The sequence below is a fragment of the Mercenaria mercenaria genome, chromosome 16, assembly GCF_021730395.1.
Source record: "Mercenaria mercenaria strain notata chromosome 16, MADL_Memer_1, whole genome shotgun sequence".
Lineage (NCBI taxonomy): Eukaryota > Metazoa > Mollusca > Bivalvia > Venerida > Veneridae > Mercenaria > Mercenaria mercenaria.
The window spans coordinates 65,391,488-65,414,778 of NC_069376.1; the positions used below are offsets into that span (position 1 = coordinate 65,391,488).

General features: G+C 33.4%; 1 protein-coding gene across 1 annotated transcript in view; it reads left to right on the forward strand.

Annotated features, from left to right (window-relative positions):
- Positions 1-10,189: 10,189 nt before the first annotated feature.
- LOC123540247 (uncharacterized) overlaps positions 10,190-23,291 on the forward strand; it is a 30,842-nt gene continuing 17,740 nt past the window's right edge. The window contains exons 1-2 of the mRNA XM_045325102.2: positions 10,190-10,590; positions 13,847-13,928. Of these exons, the coding sequence (XP_045181037.2) occupies positions 10,285-10,590; positions 13,847-13,928 (388 nt within the window). The 5' untranslated portion in view covers positions 10,190-10,284. The remainder of the gene's footprint in view (positions 10,591-13,846; positions 13,929-23,291) is intronic.

Sequence of the window (23,291 nt, forward strand, 5' to 3'; positions counted from 1 at the left end):
ACAGTCTTAAAAATGTGAACAGCTTATATAATACGAAATAGGCACACATTGGGATATCATCACAAAAATTTAATTACTATTTTGAACAAAATGTATACACTTTGAATGTTATAGCATTGTAGGCTAAAGAGTACACTTTTGTGATGTGTTTTCATTTTATGCATAAGGAAGATGACGCAGTCCTACGCAAAATAAGAACATGCACATATGCGCATGCGCAAAAACACATACACGGGCCATGCCCGTTTGCAAGATGTGCGACGAAATCGTATTAAAAGTCCAAATGAATGCGATTAGTTTATTATTCTTCATCTAAGTACACACGATAAAGGTGGCTCAGTTACCATAACTATGTTGGGTAACTGAGCCACTTTGGGCAATTCATCAAATCAAGTTTTCCGAAAACATCTAAGTGGCGTTTTGGGTACTTTTGCCTGAAATGTGATATTAACATGTATCCAAAAAATGAAATAATAATACTTGAGAGATGCTGCCATTTGTTTGCAAGAAACATGCTTCGTAGTTCTTAAGTGGCTCAGTTACCCAAATTTCCCCTATGCAATAAAAGTCCAATTCCTGACCTAGTCAAATTTAAATCCAAATAGTAATAACTCAAAATTGTTCACAATTCAAACTCATTCTGATCTCATTCTTTATTTCCTCCACTCGGGAGAAATGTTAAATGTACAAACTGGTAATATTTTGTTATTAAGAAATGCAGGAAAGTTTTCAGTAAGTTTCTATTCCACGGTGTATGAGAAAACGGATCCCTCTCTATTCGCGCACAGGACACTCTTTGTGGTAAACAATGAACTCCAACGTCAGTGATCTCGGAAAATTAAAATTTTCGTTCTAAACACATTTTTGTGCGTAAAAAACATATGAACCATGGAATGACGTAGCTATATACCATTCTTTTTTATCGTTACATTTGTTTTATCAGTGACACAAGTCCAAACGAAGATGGAATATAGACGGAGGTTCTGGCTTGGATGAACATCGTGCGATGTTTATGAAACTTAAATACGACTTTTCTTGAATATAGCAAATATCTAGTACCTTAGATGTGAAATCGGTGATCCCATCTTACTTGTAAATACACTTTATGTGGTTAATTTCATCATAGTTCCTGAAAAACGCCCTCCTTTCGATTTCGTTAATGCACGGGATCTCTCTCAGTCGGTGTAATTTTGCCTCACAGGATCCCTCTTGACTCTCTGCACCCGGCACGGTAGTCCAAATAATTGTACTCGAGAGTTGAATATCGTTATATTATTTTGACTTGTCGATATCCGCCTCCGAATCCGTTGGGCGGGAATTATGTTATGATAATGCAACGGATAAAAAAAAGAAATACATACACAGAAAGCCTGTAATTTTTCCTTTTCAATGATGTATATATTACCGAGATTTCTTGAGAAAAATTCAAACTATGACAGTTAAAAAAATGCCAAGGTTTAACACGAGTGTACTACATATCGGAAAATGGCCGATCACCGGTAAACACATTACTACACGAAGCGTTTTCATTGGTCACGCCTCCGACCGCCATTACATGAAGACGATTGAGACGTTAGAGGTTTAAATTTTTTACAACAGAAATTCTTGATAAATATGTCTTGTTCTTATGTTTTTTATTTACTATTTATGATTTAAAACAACAGGTAAGCAGTTAGGGCTAAAGAAAAATCGTGACTACTGATAAATCGTAATTTCAATTGACCACAGTTTTGATTGTTTCTGGTTGAGACCTCTAGGTAGACAACGTAAAATATCAAAATGTAAAATCGGTCTGCCCGAGGTCTCATTATTTAGACTACCGGCACGGGAACCCTCTTCGACAAAAGTTTCTATCGGCACCGGTACCCTCAACTTCAATGTTAGAATTTCGAGATGGTTTTCTTATTGAAAACAACATCTGCTTCTAAAGAAAATAGATCATGGTGTTTTTACTTCCCTTAATATGCTTTTAAATTGAAAATAAATCAGCAATTTCACATAACATGCATATTTAAATTTTATTATCAAATTTACCTACACCTTGGTGATACTCGAATAACTTTTAAACGCGAATTTGTATAATGTAATTTGATACAAAGAGGGGCCATTAAATTCATGGATAGCTAGTCTGAGAAGGGGGCGTTCAGCGAGACATCTGTACCATAACAACCCCCGTCCGCCCGGGCACACAAATCTGTACCGGAAACATCAATATTTTTCCATACACTGACGCCCGTCTTTCATATCGGATGCGTGACGTAATTGAATGTGTGTCGTGGCATTATTTTTTTTTTATTTAGTTCAGTATTGTCAATCTTATTCAGACTATTGAACACATTTATAGTAGTTACATTACATTGTATGCGTATGTAATAAAAAGGTTATCTTCTTTGCATCGGTAAATATGCACTCGTTCTTTAGCGGAAGAATATTGCGCTCCTAAAGTCGTGCAATCTACTTCCGCTGCAAAACTCATACTTAGCTAATAACCTATAAACCTATAATTATTATGGTGCTTTTAAATACGAACACCATCTCCTAACTCTAACACTGAAGTTAAATTGAGAGGGCACCGATGCCGATAGAAAATTAATTGTGTCCGAGAAGGTTCCCATGCCGTGTGCAGAGAGTGTAGAGGGGTCCTGTGAGGCAAAATTGAGCCGACTGAGAGGGATCCCGTACATTAACGAAATCGAAGGAAAAGCGTTTCTAAGGAAATATGATGAAAATAACCACATATTGTGTATTTACAAATAAGATGGGATCAACGGCTTCACATCTAAGGTACATATTTGCTATATTCAAAGAAAGTCGTATTTAAGTTTCATAAACATCGCACGATGTTCATCCAAGCCAGAACCTCCGTCTATATTCCATCTTCGTTTGGACTTGTGTCAACTGATAAAACAAATATAACGGGAAAAAAGCAATGGTATATAGCTAAGTCATTCCGTGGTTCGTATGTTTTTTACGTACAAAAATGTGTTTACGACGCAAATTTTGATTTTCCGAGCTCATCGACGTTGGAGTTTATTGTTTACCACAAAGAGTGTCCTGTGCGCGAACAGAGAGGGATCCGTTTTCTCATTTTCCACAGAAAGGGATCCGATATGCATATACCCTGTGTACCCTGTCCTCAGACAGCTTGCTATTTAAAGTATCATGGAAGGTTCCAGAACGTTCAAGTATCACCAAGAATAAAAGAATTCTTAGTATTCTGAAAAAACCAAGAATAATCCAGACTATTTATCAGTATCATTCTGAAATACCATAGAATATAAACAACTTATTGACATGTCTCAAAGCTAGGTCAGTATTGTGGTAGAACATTCTTGAACACAATAGAATATAAACAACTAATTGACATGTCGTCTCAAAGCTAGGTCAGTAAACAATGAATTATCAACAAAGCAAAGGCTAAAGGGGAATGATAAATACACAAAACTCTTTTCATTTCATTGGTTTGTTTACAAATGCCCTGAATGACCTCACGCTGAAAAATGTCTGTAATTTGTTCTTAACTTTTACCCTGCTAAATTTCTAAAATGGACTGGTCTATTATTCAATTTGGGCAGTTCCACTTGTTCATCAAAAGGGCGTTTACTGGAAATTTACTGACTGAATAGCGAAAAATTTATACAAATTGGCGTGGCAAACACAGAATGACAGTATAGACATCATTTAAATCAGCTTATGGTCTTAGAACGAGTACAGGTAAAATTTGAAAGTTTGTTTTTCAGTAACTATGCTAAATTACTTCTCTTTGAGTTACAGACGTTCGTGTTTATATTAAGACTCTGGTTACCATACTCCAACACACCTGGGTTCGATTCCCAAAAAGCTTCGTCTGCTTTGCTTAACAGGTGGTTATGGTGGCCATTCATGTACATTTGGGGGGGAATCTCATACTTAAACGGAAGACTAGGTCAATAATTAATAACACAACAACTATTCTTCAATTAGAGCTATCATATTATTATTATTATTTCTATTAGACTCTATTGTTATTATTGTGGGCAGCAGATTTACCATACCACAAATTTACGGACGATACGCTTATCCGAAACCGAACGAAGTAGTTCCATGTCCTCCATACATTTTATGTAATTCAAGTCTGTTCAACTTTCAGAAAGCTTCTGAGATTCAACTTTATCAAAACAATCATTGCTTAAGTACATATTTGTCGTTATCTATATTCTATAACAAAAACAAAGCGTATGAAAATAAGCGTGCTTGCTTAGATCACATGACCAAAACAATTCTTCAAAAAAATAGTACCGTACTTCACCACCATCCGGACACCCCACCATCCGCGTAGATCTATAATGGGTATTAAAACCAAGTTGTATCTTTTGTAAACATTTTAAATTAAAACTCAGTTCCTGCTAGAAAAGTTAATCGAAATTTTATTATCGCATAGTGCGGCAATTTTCCTTTGATCTTTGCAGCATGTTATACATAGTAACACACATTATTACTACAAAACTGTGCTGATATCTTACAAAACTGTTGCGATATATATCAACACGGAAATCTCTATGGAGTTTCATAAGAAAAAAAGTGTTCCGATATATATCAGCACAGTAAAACTGTTCCGATATATATCGGAACACTTTTTCTCTATTGAGGTCCTATCAAGGGAGTATAATTTTTTCCTTTCAAAGAAAAGATGATTTTAGCTTCAATTTACAATTCACAGAGAAAGAATTGTCACAAACACCTACATTTATAAAGTAAAAGAATAAATAAACTAGAATATTTCAAAAACTTGATAGTTATTGCCAAATTCAGAAATACATGAAATATATGAAATTCTGAGATTTCTCAAATTTTTCTTTTTCTTTGATTTTTTTTTACAAACAAAACAACAAGTTTTACAATATGTCTGGCCAATGAAATGCAAAGATTTAAAACATAATATTATGCAGAAATTTGTTGGGTACTTTTATCTGGGGAACACATTTTCTAAAACAGAAGTTTTAGTGTTTCAGTCAGCGAGGCGCAGAAAGGGAATCAAAATAGTAAAAATAATAATAAACAAATTTAAATGAAAATAATATATACATTTTAATGATAAACTATGCGATAAAACAGTTATAATATGTAATGCTCGTGTGTTACCAGGATATATCAGAGCTAGGGGTACATCTCGTTATTTTTCTCTTCACATATCTGTCTCGGCCTACCGGCCTCGACGATATGTGCAGAGAAAAATACCCTCGATGTACCCCTAGCTCTGATATATCCTGGTAACACACTCTCACACATACTATAACTATTACTTATTATAACAATACTAAAGAGCTTCTTTTGTTCACATGATCAGAAAACGTCTAATTATCATGGCGTGCGATTCGATACTGAATGATAAAATTGCACCCGTGTATCCGTCGAAGCTTTTAGCATAGAAATGGGTTTATGGAACGATATATTGCATGAAATCAACAGAAGAGGTGTAATCTTATTTATTTTTAATAGAGAAAGATACGATCCTTTTATAATATTTACATAAATAATTTTTATTTGCACGACTTAGGAAAATAATTGCAGCCGTAAGGGAGAGAGCGAAAAATTCGTACCTGTTTCCCGAAAATACGAACATATGCACTTTATTTTGATTTTATTTTACATTCTAGCTGGTGTTTGTGATTGATATATCATTAAAGGGTATAATTAATTCGAAAGAAACATTATTTTTAACAAGATCACCTTTTAATCGCCGGTAGATTCGCTGTGTTTTCGTCCCCAAATAGTCACGTACTGGCGTACGATTTCTTCTCGGATAATTATACAATAGCGTGATTCGGAAGGCTGCAATAAATCATTTAAGACAATTCAAACTAAGTTTGAAAAATTTCAGTTTTCAATATTTGCATTTTTAACAATAAAATTCGTAAAAAGATCCTTCGGAACCATAGAATGCAACCAAGAAGAATAATAGCAGACTCGGTTTGATTGAGTCTGTTCATGAGAGGTAATGAAATGTGCAACACCTTCCACGCCCCCTAGCACCGGCTTAAGCGGAACTCTATTACAAATATGTTGAATGGAGTGCATGATCCCAAAGGACCAGAAAATATAACAAGGCTAAAACATGCATGTTGTCATGATTATGAGGCAATATTGTTACATTAATCTACAGTTGAAAAATGACTGAATGCAACCTGAAGATCATGATGTTTGCTGATATTGTAGACAGTAGTAGTTGTTTTGGTTGTTTTAAAATTGAGTGAAACATTCAATTTCATTGTAAATATTCTTTTATGGTTGCTTTTAGTGTGTCTTTTATCTATGCAATCTATATGTAATATATTCATAGCCTGCTTTTACCAAGAGGATATCTCATTTAAAAAAATTACCTGTTAAGGTCACAGGGGCCTGAACATTGAAACCCGTTTCTGATTTACCACTTGATCCAGAATGTTGAAACTTAATAGGATGATTGGACATGTAGAGTAGATGACCCCTATTGATTTTTGAATCACTTAATCAAAAGTTAAGGTCACAGAAACCAGAACTTTGAAAACAGTTTCTTGCCAACCAATAACTTTAGAATCATTTGACCCAGAACCTTCAATCACGATGATAGGAATTACAGATTAGATGACCCTTAATGTTTTTGGGGTCACTTGACTTAAGGGAAAGGTCACAGAGGCCTGAAGATGGAAAAGCTCTTTCTGGATCAATAACTTCAGAAATCACTTGACCCAGAATGTTGAAATTTGAACATACAGAGTAGATGACCCCTGTTGATTTTGGGCTCACTCGATCAAAGATCAAGGTCACAGGGCATGAACATGGAAAACGGTTTACTTGAGAACCACTTGATCCAGAATTTTGAAACTTCATAGGGTGATTGTACATGCCAAGTAGATGATCTCAATTGCAGCCAACCATAACTGTCTCTATCCTCTGTTGACTTCTTGCCTATTACGAATATGCATTGGGGGAGACATGGGCATCTTCTAATTTGAGAATTAATTGCTCTCCTTCGAAGCAGGAGGGGTATATTGTAAATATTATTGTTTGATGATGGATGTTGGTCGGTCTTTAGACCAATCGGTTTCCGGATGATAACTGGAGAACGCTTGAGCCTAGGATCATGAGATCGGGAGATTTGTCATGACCAGCAGATGACCCCTACTGATTTTGTGTTCAGTAGGTCAAAGTTCAAGATCACATTGACAATAGAACTTTTTTGCCAGAAAACTAGATTATGCTTTGGTCTAAGATCACATTTGATTTAAGACTGGTAAATGACCCATAATTATTGATTTAAGATCAATACGTTAAATGCCCAGCGGGCAGTGACCAAATAATTTCTGTTCCTTGTCAGTTACTTCATGCAAGTGTTCTACAAGCTCTTGTTATAACTAGAATCTCCAGACATCACATACATATCAATTAGTCCATGACCTTTGCTCACATTTACAGTTATTCCCCTTGTTCCAGTAAAAGCAGAGTGTTTTCCTATTGATTTGTTAAAAAATGCTTATAATTCAAAAAAGATTTTGAGCAAGATTAACCAAACCTCACACAATTTTCAATAAGCACATGAGCTTTGCTCATATATTATTTTATCCCCTTTGGCAGAGTAAAAGAAGAGTTTTACCAATTGATTTGGTAAGAAAAAGGTTGAAAATGCTTATTAATCAAAAGTAGTTTAACTAGAATCACCAAACTTAAGTTAACTGTTCATGCCCTTTACCAGAAGCTGTCAACCGCTCTCCACATCAGTCCTCTCAGTGCTTTGATTATTATTATTATTATTATTATTATTATTATTATTATCGGGCAACCTAAAATTTATGTAACCACATAAAAGATAAATTTATTACAACTAGCACTATGAATTGTCGCTTATTTCTTCAACCAGTGTCAATATGCTTATTTCAATAGATCTTCTGCGGTACCAGTAACAACAGATTGATCAACCAGTGTCAATAATATATGCTTATTTCAATAGATCTTCCGCGGTACCATATAGGCGACAGATAGATCAAGTCCTTTGAACACTGTTTTAAAATTAAACGTCTGTCCAGCATTGCGTAAAAGTTCGTATAATTTTTCCTGCTGTGATTGTGGAGATTTTTGCTTGTCAGGCATTGGCTTCGGGTGATTATAACGTCTTTACTGTCATTCGGTAATCATCGGTAGATTCCGCCATATTCGCTGTTATTCTTATAGTAAAATATATTACATTTATTTATGTACTTCTTTATTTATTTAACTTCTGTGCGATTAATATCTAATCAAGACGAATATCCGTCGCTAAAATAAACCTAGTTATTTCTGAGTAATAACCCTAATTATATTGCAACTTGTACATATAGCTCAACGTCTGCATGACTTTCCGTGTAAAAACGGAGAATGCCGAAATTGCATACGGAGAATAACGAAATTTGCCGATTGTCATTTTGGTCAAATACCTTAAATTTCTTCTTCCAAACGATCATATAAATAAATATTTCTTCTACCTGAATATGAACACTTAGCTGACGAGACATTGAGAAAAATGTGTCGAAATAAAGAAATAACATGTCCCTTTGTAAACTTTGTAAAATATAAAAAGTGTATTTTTGGAATGCATTCTAGTACATGTTCTTTGCAATAAAAAAGATAATAGGTAATGGTAGATTTCTCGGAAGCACAGAACACCATAAACACAACCTCAGAGCCACGCATTTGCAAAGCAGGTCCACAACAAAAAGAAGCTGTAACGGAAAAATATAATAGACGGGTTGCTTCAATCCGAGAAGCCTCAATGTTCAGTGTTTCATATCTATATCATAAGAAATAGGCAACATCCTTAAACGTTTAATGTACTATTGAATTATTACTTGATATTATTTCTCGGAAATCGGCTTTAACGACTTAGCCTGCCGTTGTTCATAGTTTACGACACATGAAAAATAATACCATTCTGTAATATTGTAATTGATTTGTTCACTGCATGAAAGTGATTTTTGATGAATTATTCACGTTTCAAGCCTCGGTATCTAAAATATACGGTAAAGGGCCTAGTTAAACAACAACATTTTAAAGGAAACTGTTTGAATAATTTAGCTTTTTAAGCATTATTGGAATTGATATTTGGAATTTCATACTTCACGGAAGTCTAGGTATCCAAATAAATCCACGTGCGCCATTATGCGCATACAGCAGATTAGGTTGAGATCATATATTATTCATTATTTTACCATCATGATAATATGCTTTAACGGCATATTTACTATTTGATTTTTTGAATCCTTCCGTTTGCAAAACTTTAGTAGATCAAATGGAGTAATTAAAAGATCACGAAATGCAGATGAGCAGTTGTCTAGTAGTTAAGGTGTCGGTCGCTCAACTCGGAAGTTGAGGGTTCAAGCCCTACTGTGTTAGGACCATACCGTCTCATATTACACCAGAAAAGGTTCTATCTGGAAGCAGGCTCAAGAGTGAATCAAATAAAATTCAATTATTTGATCCCTATGGAACTAAAAATAATTAGTATTAATTTAACTAAATGCATACAAGTGGGGATAAGACTTAACACAACCCCGATATTATGAGTGTACTTTTCTAATCTTTGAACCAGTAGAAGTGGTCGCTTTGCGGCATCTATTAACTTTACGCATATCAGCGAGTAAAATTAAAAGCGTTGCCGCAACTTGGACAGCGCAGCTTTGCTAAAGTTATGTTTTCAAGACTGCATAATATAATGTATTTCTTTTTAAATCAATTACTGAAATATAAGTAAAAGTGCATACTTTTTATTATAGTTTGATTGTGTACAAGCATGTAAAACAGTTAGCGTTGAAATGAGAACGGGATGCCAGATGGGTTTTGCCGGCATAGGTAGAATCATCGGAAACGCCAAGCCGGTGTGCAGGGAAAGGTATGCTCGTTTCAAAGAGCAAATGACACACTTTATTATGTATGCAAGTTGTAAATTTCAAGATGAAGAGAGAGAGACACAGAAAGAGACGTGGGGGGGGGGGGGGGGGGGAGAGAGAGAGTCTGTATTTCGAATACAGTAGCAAAAATTGTGGCATTGACAAAAATTCTTTATATCAGTTCAGCTTATCATGGGCTTGAATGAAATTTATTATCAAATAGACCTCTGCAGTCTAGAAAATTTGCCCTAACATGTACGACTACCTTAAAGTTAACCGCGTAAATGAGACACGCTCTACAATGCATTTATTTTATATAACATTCAGAGCTGTTCAGTTCTAATTGTAATATAAGAACGAAGCTTTCAATTTAGAGATTTTAAAACGGACGAGGAAGACGATTGAAATGGATTTTAAAGTTATTCCGTTTTTAGCAATGTTTAACTTGGTGAATTATTTTAGTGCGACGTTTGCCGACTTTGATGTCCGGGCTCTGACGTTAAATGCCGCCGCTCTGCCAGAACACAGGTTTCTATCTATACCTGGAATAAGTCTACAGGATTGCTGGGCAAACTGTGAAAATCGTGCATCTTGTAAGTCTGTTAATTACAAGAGACAGTGGCATTTATGCGAACTGAACTCCGTCGGCGACTCAAAAATTCTGCAGCATAGGGTAAGAGGATCGGTGTTCTACAAAAAACGAAATGACGCGGTAAGTTTTAGACACAATAAATTAAATCTGTGCGAAAAGACTGCACAAAGCTAGTGAAAATTATCACATGAAATATAGCATATATTTTAAAGTAGAAAATGAAAAACTCAAGGCTTAAGGATAACATGGTGTAATAGCCATATTTCATATCTTATAACTAGATGGTAATATTTAAATGAAATTTGGTCAGTTTAAAGACATTCAAAATTAAAAAAAGTTTCACCGAGAGATTTTTAGAATTTTATCATTTTTTTGGGGGAGATAACCGGTATTGAAGTGAACATTGATGCCTATGGGAAATATATAATTTCTTTGATTATGAGAATCTGAGCTTGAGTTTCGAGAAAGTTTTGCGGGTAGAAAGCTGCATTATATTATTCTGATACAAATATCAAAAAGAAATCTAAAATTCCCCATAGGGAAAAGGAGAAAAAAAAATTTTTTTCTAGTTTTCCGGGGAGATAACTCATGAAAAACCAAAAATTATCAGGGGAGGTAATCTAAAGAATTTTTTTTAGAACTTCTGTCACTATATAACTTGTGAATACTATTACGGGTAGTCATCCTTAAAGATAAAAGAACAACATACTTCATGCGTCTGAAAATTTGGAATATAATTTAAAAATGTATGTACACAAACAGATTAAAACCAAGTAGAACTGGACGTAAATTATTTGATAATGAAAAACAATTTAAAAAACAACGTCAAGTGCTTACTAGTATTAGATATGTGACATTTAAAACAGTCAAGCATAATACTAAAGTCTTAAATTTACGGTGTTCCGTTTGAACAATCGTGACTTTTTATTAAATACTAAACCGCGATGCACGATGGTAAGATGACGAAAACGCGATGGCACGGTGATGAAAACGCGATGGTACGATGGTACGATGGTGAAAACGCGATGGCACGATGATGAAATCGCGATGGTGCGATGGTACGATGGTGAAATGTCGATGTAATATAACGTTTTCATCATCGTACCATCGCGTTTTCACCATCGTATCATCGTACCATCGCGTTTTCATCATCGTACCATAGCGTTTTCACCATCGTGTCATCGCGTTTTCATCATCGTACCATCGCGTTATCACCATCGTACCATAGCGTTATCACCATCGTACCATCGCATTTTCACCATCGTACTATCGCCTTCCGGTGGTCATGCGCAGTGGTACAGTATATGTGTCAGTAAAATACAGGCTTGATACAATCTCATTTTCGTACCGCCTCGGTAGCCTAATGGTAGAGCGTCCGCTTCGAGTGCGGGAGGTCGTGGGTTCGATCCCCTGCCGCGTCATACCAAAGACGTAAAAAATGGTACTAGTAGCTTCCTCGCTTGGCGCTCAGCATTAAGAGGATAGTTCTAGGACTGGTCAGCCCGGTGTCAGTATAATGTGACTGGGTGTCACGTGTCTACGGCGTGATATTCCAGTGAGGCAGCACTATAAAGTTGGGCATTGTGCTCACTGCTACAAGTAGACACCGTCGTTTATATGACTGAAAAATTGTTGAAAAAGACGTTAAACCCGAACACACACACACAATCTCATTTTCACATTGCACTATGTACCTTCTACATCCTAACAAGAATAAGCTGAGTTTGAATAATACCATGTGACTATTACACCCAGTTTTTTATTTACTTCCATGCATACATTAAATACAAAGGACGTGGCCTTGAAGATTATACAGTTTTAATGAACTGAACACTGAACATTTTGTAAAACATTTTGCAAAACAGCAAAATCTAAATGGTAAATTTCGTCTCACAAAATACATTGAGATACATTCATCTATTGTTGACAAAAATACAAGTGTACGGGACTACGAATTTCTAATGCGATGGTAAGATGGTGAAAACGCGATGGTACGATGGTGAAACCACGATGGTACGATGATGATAACGCGATGGCACGATGGTGAAAACGCGATGGTACAGGTACGATGGTCAAAACGCGATGGTACGATGGTGAAACCACAATGGTACGATGATGATAGTGCGATGGTACGATGGTGAAAATGCGATGGTACGATGGTGAAAACGCGATGGCACGATGGTACAATGATGAAAACGCGATGGCGCGATGGTGCGATGGTGAAAACGCGATGGTACGATGATGAAAACGCGATATTACATCGACATTTCACCATCGTACCATCGCACCACCGCGATTTCATTATCGTGCCATCGCGTTTTCACCATCGTACCATCGTTGTTTCATCATCGTGCCATCGTATTTTCACCATCGCGTTTTCGTCATCGTACCATCGTGCATCGCGGTTTAGTATTAAATAAAAAGTCACGATTGTCCAAACGGAACACCGTATAAATTGGTTATTTTTAAGCATGTTGTTTAAGCTTTTCTGAAAACTATATAATCCTGAGTTCTAATTAGGAAGAACATGACTGAAATAACTGTCAGGAAGACATCATAAAATTTTTAAGTCAAATTAGATAAATTCAGACTCACTATCTAAACTGAAATTTAGATATTGTTCTTTTTAAGTGGTGTCAACCTGGTGCATAATTAAATTAATACCAGGTAGGATTATATATTTGACATTGATTGATCTAAAGCACTATTTTAGAAATAGAATTGATTCTTGCGAATCCGTTTGGGATCATCATAACCATAGATGTTTTTTTGTAAACGAAGAAAATATAAATTTTGAGGTTTAGGAAAAACGGGTCATATTTAGAACGATCTCCTATTGTCGTCTAAAAGCATACAAGTAAAAATGTTTGGTTAGGGCGTACTCGAAGAATTCTAAACAAACTAAATTCAACACCGTTAGATAAAGCTTCTCTCGTTTTGTATATTTCGGGCTCTGTGTGTTTAGCTGAACTGGAAACATATCTTCTCCCTGGCTTTGGTGATTTTAAATGCAGCTTCCTTTGCTATAAGAAATACATATATACTATTGTCCGTCTAAAAGTGTGAATGATTAAATAGTCTGTAAAATTTTCGCCACAGATTTTGGTTTCGGTTTTTGTTTTTATTCTCGAAAATTGACGAGGCTATGCAATACAAAGTCAGATGTTTTACAATATACCGTTTTACTTTATATTGTTAAACTGTTCCCCTACCCCAAGGATCAGCTAACAGTAGTTTATATGAAATAGTAGATCAAATGTAGTAGCACTCTTTCTTGGCGCCTGTTTGGCTACAAATAACGTCGACGTCAGATTTCTTTGTTTTAGTGGAAATGAGCATAGATTTTGCATATTAGAATTAGTCTACGTCGTTTCAGACTAAGGTGCAATGTGGCAGCACAACTTGTGATGGTGACATGGAAGTTTGTGATAGAACAACAGGAATGTGTACGGTCAAAGGTAAAACAAACGTCATTAGGTGCATGCGCAATAATTCTGTCAAAATGTTTCATTTGAACAGTCGAAAATGGTTGCGAACGAAAATGTTGGATCAATGTGCTGAAACCCATCAGGAGACTCGTTTGATTTTGATAAATCTAGGCCAAACGAAATGATGACTAGCTGACTGTATTCAAATGATTAAATATTCATGTAATGCATTATGAGAAAACAATGATGTGCGCATGATTAAAGACCATATAAAACGAGCACTTTTCTATCTCTAGAAACCATATAATTACCACATAAAACAGGCAAACATGTATTTCTAGAGACAAAAAGGATGTTATCAAATACCATATAAACATGCACGCGTGCATTCCTATAGAGTCTAAACATTTGTAGTAAAAATAAAAGGTCACACCTGTATTCCTATAAAGACAAAATGATTGTAATACAATACAATACAAAAAATGCACGCATGTATTCCTGGAGACAAAATAATGGCAATCAAATACCATAAAAAACATGCACGCATGAATTCCTGGAGACAAAACAATTGCAATCAAATACAATATGAAACATGCACGCATGTATTCCTGGAGACAAAACAATTGCAATCAAATACAATATAAAACATGCACGCATGTATTCCTGGAGACCAAACAATTGCAATCAAATACCATATAAAACATACACGCATGAATTCCTGGAGAACAAACAATTGCAACCAAATACAATATAAAACATACACGCATGTATTCCTGGAGACAAAACTATTGCAATCAAATACAATATAAAACATGCACGCATGAATTCCTGGAGACCAAACAATTGCAGTCAAATACAATAAAAAACATGCACGCATGCATTCCTGGAGACAAAACAATTGCAATCGAATACAATATAAAACATGCACGAATGTATTCCTTGAGACCAAACAATTGCAATCGAATACAATATAAAACATGCACGCATGTATTTCTTGAGACAAAACAATTGCAATCAAATACAATATAAAACATGCACGCATGTATTCCTGGAGACCAATCAATTGCAATCGAATACAATATAAAACATGCACGCATGTATTCCTGGAGACAAAACAATTGCAATCGAATACAATATAAAACATGCACGCATGTATTCCTGGAGACAAAACAATTGCAATCGAATACAATATCAAACATGCACGCAGGTATTCCTGGAGACAAAACAATTGCAATCGAATACAATATCAAACATGCACGCATGTATTCCTGGAGACAAAACAATTGCAATCAAATACAATATAAAACATGCACGCATGTATTCCTTGAGACAAAACAATTGCAATCAAATACAATATAAAACATGCACGAATGTATTCCTTGAGACAAAACAATTGCAATCAAATACCATATAAAACATACACGCATGAATTCCTGAGTAGTATTAGAAATACCGATTTTGGCGTTTCGACCCCACTTGACCTATAACCCCTCGGTCCAAACTAACCAATACCGGCCAATTTTAAATCCACAGGTTTTAAACCCAATTAAAAGTTTTAAATACATATGATATAGATGAGTTTACAGAATAAAATATATTGTTTGAAAGAAAGAAAATTTACAGATAATGTAAATCCTCATTTTGTTACAGCAAAAAATGGAAGAAAAATGATAAGGGCTACTTGTTCATCTTGTGGAAAAATGAAATCAAAGTTTGTTAAAAGTACTATCAAAGCAGGTAATTTAGATATTCATAAAGCAATGTTACCTTTATTACCTAAAAAAGGTTTAACACTTCCAGGATATAACTATTGTGGACCAGGAAATCCCCTAGATAATGGACCCCCTGTCAATGAACTGGATGCAGTATGTATGGACCATGATTTTTGCTATGACAGTTGTGTAAAAAAGGGTACATGTGATAAGCAAATGCTTTCCAATTTAAATAAAACTAAATCAAAAACATTTGGAGAAAAGATTGCAAAACATTTAGTTGTGAAACCTATAATTAAAACAAAATACAAACTTGGGCTGGGACAAAAGTCAAAAAACGGGAAAAGGGGGTAGAGTATACCCCCGGAATCACTGTACCAAGCTACCGCTGGAGCAATGAATTAGCAGAAGAATTACACAAACCAATTAAAAGAAAATTTAGGAAACGAAGAGTGATAGTTAATGATATTGATGATACTTGGTCAGCTGATTTAGTTGACATGCAAGCTTTTTCAAAATATAATAAAGGAGTAAAATACTTGTTAACCGTTATTGATATATTTAGTAAATATGCTTGGGTTATTCCATTAAAGAATAAAACTGGAGAATCTGTTACTGAAGCATTTGAAAAAATAATTTTAGAAGGACGATTACCAGTAAATTTATGGGTAGATGAAGGAAAAGAATTTTATAATAAAAAGTTTGAATCATTTTTGAATAAAAATAAGATTAATATGTATCATACATTTAATGAAGGAAAGGCTGTAGTAATAGAAAGATTTAATAGAAGTTTAAAAAGAATAATGTGGAAATGTTTTACAGCAAATAATACTTATACTTATTTAGATAATTTACAGGATATGGTTGATAAATATAACAAAACAAAACATTCTAGTATAAAAATGACACCAACCGAAGCTAGTAAAAACTTAAATAAAGGTACTGTTTACTTTAATTTATATGGTGATTTAAAGATACCAAAGAGTAAAACAAAATTTAAAATTGGTGATCGAGTTCGCTTAAGCAAACTTAAAAGACATTTTGAAAAAGGATATACACCAAATTGGACAGAGGAAATATTTATAATTTATAAAATTAATAATACAAATCCCAGAACATACACTATTAAAGATTTAAATGATGAAATAATTCAAGGTTCATTTTATGAACAAGAACTTTAACCTACTACACAAGAAGTTTTTAGAATAGAAAAAGTTATTAGACGAGACTATAAGAAAAAACAAGCTTTAGTAAAATGGAAAGGTTACAATGAAAAATTTAATAGTTGGGTACCATTTAGTGAATTGAAAGAAATTTAATTTAGAAAATAAAAAGTTTAATTATATAAATGAGCAATAAAAATCTAATTTCTAATAATGGAATAGAAACAATAGATCAATTAATTATTCACTTAACTAAACTAGCTGCTGCTTACAGAAAAAGTTATAAATTTTGTGGAAGAGTAAGTACCGGATTATATATTACAGCAGGTGTTTTTGGTTGTTCAGCTGCATTAGCACTTGTTCCAGCTATTCCTGTATTTGTAGCAGTTGCTGGTGCTGTTCCATCAGTAATTACCATATTTACTAACAGACTAAAACTTGACGACAAGAAATTTATTTTAAAAACACATCATCACAAAATAAAACAACTTATAACAAAAGCACGGATTGGAAAAGTAAATAAAGAAGATCCAAATAAAGTTATTCAGGATATTTTTACAATACTATTAGAAATGCAGAAAGAAAAAAATTATTCAACACCTCTTGAAATGCATATGAAGGAATTTAAACTTAACGGATATAAAAGTAAAAAAGAAGAAGAGCTGTATTAACTTTAATTAAAGATTTTTTCTATAAGTATTTTATATAAATGAGAAAAATTATATCAGTTGAAGGTAATATTGCATCAGGAAAAGGTACGTTTTTAGATATTATTAAAGAATATAATCCTAATTTTAATATAATTCCAGAACCAATTCACGAATGGCAAAATGTTATGGATCCACGTGCAACCGAAGGTTCCAGCTTCGCAAATTATAATTCATATAACCTTTTTGAACTTGCTGCTCAAGAACCTTCCAAATATTATTTCCTTTTCAGCTAACAACTTAAACGTCATATAAAAATGTTATCTTCTGCTAAACAGTTTGATGGTGTTTCTGTCCTTGAACGTTGTTATTTAACTAACAGTAACGTTTTTACAAAACAACATCACGACAATGGTGTTATAAATGACCCCGAGTGGGCAGTATACAATCTTTTCTTAACTGATCATATTATAAAACCATACGGAAAAAATCCAATTGATGGATTTGTTTATGTTAAAACCGACCCAGAAATATGTTTTAAAGACTTCAAAAAGAAACAGAACGGAAGAAAACAAAGTTGGTTTAGATTATTTAGAAAAACTACACAAATTACACGAAGAATGGTTAAACAGAATGTTTCAAGAAGGTATTAAAATTTTAACAGTTGATAACAATTTAGAAAAAATGACTTTAAAATCTTATTCAAAAGATATAGATATATAAACAAATTTCTCAAATCAATATAATTTATTAGGTGCGTTTTTAAAGATTTTTTTCTATAAGTATATTATATATAGATGGTTAATAGAAAGGTAGATAGAATGATTATGTCAAAATTATCTAGCACTTTAGGAGAAATAATGAATCCAGACAAAAATTCATATAAGAAAGTTCTTAAAAGAAGAAATGTTATTAAATCAAAACTTGATCAAATAGTTAGCGATGAATATAAAAATCACGTTATTGATAAATTACAAAATGTTATAGATCCTTATCTTTTAAAAAATAATTTATTTGAATGGGACTGTGGTTGTCTATTAACTGAAGAAGAAAATGCTGAAAGATTATGTGATTGTCCCAGACCAAATAATTATCGAAACAATCCTAAAAAAGTTATTGTAACCGATTGTGATACTAATGAAGAAAAAATATATAGAAGCACTTACAAAGCATCCAAAGAATTTGGTATTAATGCTGGGTTAATAAAAATGTGTTGTGAAGGGACAAACCGAGTAAAATGTGGAATATCAAAAGTTAATGGAAAAAGATATAAATTTAAATATTTTATTTCTTCTTAAAAACAATTTAAAACTTTATTTATTTTATTATTTTTTTAATTATTTCTTTAATTATTTTTTTAATTCTTTTTTGCTTGAAGATTTTTTTTCTAAATATAATATATAGATTGAAATCGAGAGATCTACAAAACAATATTATAAGAAATTTGAAATTAAAATTACATATAGACAAGATCCAAAATATCAATTATATTTAACTATAAACGACTCTTATGAAATACTTAAATCTGAAATTAAAACTTTAAAAGGTATAAAAATAAACGTTGTTTTAAAAAAAACTTTTGCAAAAATGGATAAAACTGATACAATATATAAATCAGCTTATTTTCAATCAAAGGCTTTAGAAATTATTAACACAAACGAAATAAAAAAAACTTTACATCAAGCTTTTAATGAAATAATAAATAGAATTGGTAATTGGATTTCTGAAGGAAGTGGTTGAAGAATAGAGTCAGTTGATGCTCATTATATAAATAGATATAAGTATAGTCCGTTGGCTGCTTCAAGTTATTTAGAATTACCAAAACCATTACAACATCCAATGAAAGGATCAATAAATATAAAGAATGATGATAACGAATGTTTTAGATGGTGTCATTTAGCTTACAAATTTCCTGTTGAAAAAGACCCTCAAAAAATTTCAAAATATAAAAAACATATAAACGATCTTGATTATACTGGAATTAAATTTCCTGTTACATTAAATCAAATACCTAAAATTGAAGTTGTAAATGAAATATCATTTAATATATTTGGTTATGAAGAAAATAGTATTTATCCATTGTACATATCAAAATATCAATACGAAGAACACTGTGACATGTTGCTAATTACTAATGATAAAATAAATGATAAAATAAATGATAAAATAAATAATAAAATAACTGATGATGACTGTAAGCCCTCAAGAACTGTAGTCCAACATTATGTTTGGATAAAAGACTTTAATAGATTAATGACTAACAAAACCAAAGACCAACATAGAAAATATTTTTGTAAAAGTTGCTTACAACATTTTACTCAAGAAAGAATATTAAATGAACATATTCCAAATTGTTTAGCTATTAATGGTATCCAAGGCGTAAAAATGCCAAAAGAGGGAAGTAAAGTACAATTTAAAAATTATCATAAAGGTTTAGCAGTACCTTTTGTAATTTATGCTGATTTTGAATCAATAACTAAAAAAGTTTTAACTGCTTTACCATCAACTGAATCTTCATTTACTGAACCATATCAAAACCATATAGATTGTGGTTACGGCTATAAAGTTGTTTGTTGTTATGACGATAAATATACTAAACCAACCCAGATTTATAGAGGTCCTAATGCAGTTTATAAGTTTATTGAAAAAAATGCTTGAGGAAGAGGAATATTGTAAAGAAATATTTAGTGTTAACTTTAACAAAGAACTAAAAATGTCTAAAAAAGATGAAAGTGAATTTAAAAAACAAAAGTTTTGTCATATCTGTGAAAAAGAATATATAGAAGGTGAAGTGCCAGTCCGGGATCATTGTCATATAACAGGAAAATTCAGAGGAAGTGCTCACTCAGAATGTAATATTAATTTTAAACTAACACATAAAATTCCTGTTATTTTTCATAATTTAAGAGGTTATGACGGTCATTTTATTATGCAACAAATAGGGAAATTTAAAAAAGAAATTAATGTTATTCCTAACAATATGGAAAGATATATGGCATTTATGATTTCTGACTTGGTCTTTATTGATTCATTTATGTCTCAATCATTGGATAACTTAGTAAAAAATATTCCAGAATTTAAATACACATCAACTGAATTTAATTGTGAAAATGTTGCGAAGCTGGAACCTTCGGTTACACTAGAATTATTAAAGACAAAAGGTGTTTATCCATATGATTACATGGATTCATTTAAAAAATTCAAAGAAACAGAATTACCTTCTAAAGAAGAGTTTTATTCAATTTTAAATGAAACACATATATCTGACAACGAATATGAACATGCTAAAAATGTTTGGAATAAATTTAAAATTAAAACAATGGGAGAATATCATGATCTATATTTAAAAACTGACGTATTACTTTTAGCTGATGTATTCGAAAATTTTAGAAAACTATGTTTGGAGTACTACAAATTAGATCCTTGTCATTATGAGTCCCCTACTGGTTGAAAACCAGTTTCGTGGACTATAGGAATGCACTTTTCCGTCATTCCGTCCGTCCGTCCGTCTGTCCGTCCGTCCGTTCGTCCGCAATTTCGTGTCCGGTCCATAACTCTGTCATCCATGAAGGAATTTTAATATTACTTGGCACAAATGTTCCCCATGATGAGACGACGTGTCATGCGCAAAACCCGGACCCCTAGCTCAAAGGTCAAGGTCACAATTGGAGGTCAAAGGTCAACAGGGCTTTTTTCCTGTCCGGTCTACAACTCTCCCATCCTTGAAGGGATTTTAGTATTACTTGGCACAAATGTTCCCCATGATGAGATGATGTGTCGTGCGCAAATCCCGGACCCCTAGCTCAAAGGTCAAGGTCACAATTTGAGGTCAAAGGTCAACAGGGCTTTTTTCCTGTCCGGTCCATAACTCTCCCATCCATGAAGAGATTTTAATATTGCTTGGCACAAATGTTCCCCATGAGGAGACGATGTGTCATGCGCAAAACCTGGACCCCTAGCTTAAAGGTCAAGGTCACAATTGGAGGTCAAAGGTTAACAAGGCTTTTTTCCTGTCCGGTCCATAACTCTCCCATCTATGAAGGGATTTTAATATTACTTGGCACAAATGTACCTCATAATAAGATGATGTGTCATGCACAACTTTCAGACCCCTAGCTCAAAGGTCAAGGTCACACTTAGCAGTCAAATGTTAACATAGCATGAACAGGGTCTGTTTCGTGTCCGGTCCATAACTCTGACATTCATTAAGGAATTTTAATATCACTTAGCACAAGTGTTCCCCATGATGAGACGACATGTCATGCGCAAATCCCAGACACCTAGCTCAAAGGTCAAGGTCACAATTGGGGGTCAAAGGTCAATAAGGTTTTTCCCCTGTCCGATCCAGAACTCTGTCATCCATCAAGGGATTACAATATTACTTGGCATAAATGTTTTCCATGATGAGGCGATGTGTCATGCGCAACACCCAGTACCCTAGCTTAAAGGTCAAGGTCACACTTTGAGATCAAAGGTCAAGAGGATTTTTTTCCTGTCCGGTCTATAACTTTGTCATGCAAAGCAGGATTTAGATATCAGTTGGCACAAATATTCCCCTGGATGAGACAACGTGTCATGCGCAAGAACCAGGTCCCTAGGTCTAAGGTCAAGGTCATATTTAGAGGTCAAAGGTCAAATTCAAGAATGACTTTGTACGGAACATTTCTTCTTCATGCATGGAGGGATTTTGATGTAACTTGGATCAAATGTTCACCACCATGAGGCACCCTTGTTTTTAGAATTACGTCCCTTTGTTGTTACTATAAATAGATTTTATTGTAACTTTTTTATTACTGGCGGTAGAGAAAAATAAAGACCACTTTTCTGTGGTACAGCATGCATGTTACATCCAATTTTTAGGTGTATTTTGACCTATCTCTACCTGGTAAAGAGTTTCTTGTGGACTTATATTATATAGATTTTTTTTTTTTTTTTTTTTTTTTAAAGATTAATTTCCCTTTGTTGTTACTATAAATAACTTACATGATAACATTTTTATAATCAGCCAAAAAAATTCAATATGAAAACAACTATAGGTTTTTATATATATAAATTTTAATCCAAGTGTTTTGTTATAACATATTGTATATATAGTACAATATTGTTTATGCATCATTGACAGATATCAGTTCATTATGTTATACTGCAGTAGAGAAAATTAGGTGCCTTCCAGTAGGGGACTTTGTATTGCATGGCAATACTTCATTCACTTGTTTTAGTAGTCCTGGTTTAGCTTGGGATGCAATGTTAAAAATGACTGGAATTAAGTTAGATTTAATAACTGATATTGATATGTATCTTTTTATTGAAAAGGGACTGAGAGGAGGAATAAGTTATATTTCAAACAGATACAGTAAAGCAAACAATAAATATATGAAGGATTATAATTCAAAAGAAGAAAGCAAATACATTATGTACCTCGACGCCAATAACCTTTACGGTTGGGCTATGTGTCAACCTTTACCCTCTGGAAACTTTAAATTTATATCCGAAAAACAATTTAAGAAATTAATTGCAAAAGGTAAAACTAACTTTATAGTTGAATGTGATCTTGAATATCCAAAAGAATTACATAAAACCCACAATGATTATCCTTTAGCTCCTGAAAAAATTAAAATACCAGATCAATGACTTTCTGATTATAGTAAAAATAATAAAACAGAATTTGAAATAGGAAAAAGTAATGTAAAAAAATTAGTTCCAACTTTAATGAAAAAACAAAATTATGTAGTTCATTATAAAAATCTTGAACTATATACACAATTAGGGTTAAAAGTAATAAAAATACATAAAATATTAGCTTTTGACGAAAGTCCTTGGTAAAAAAAGTATATTGATTTTAATACTCAAAAAAGATCTAAAGCAAAAAAT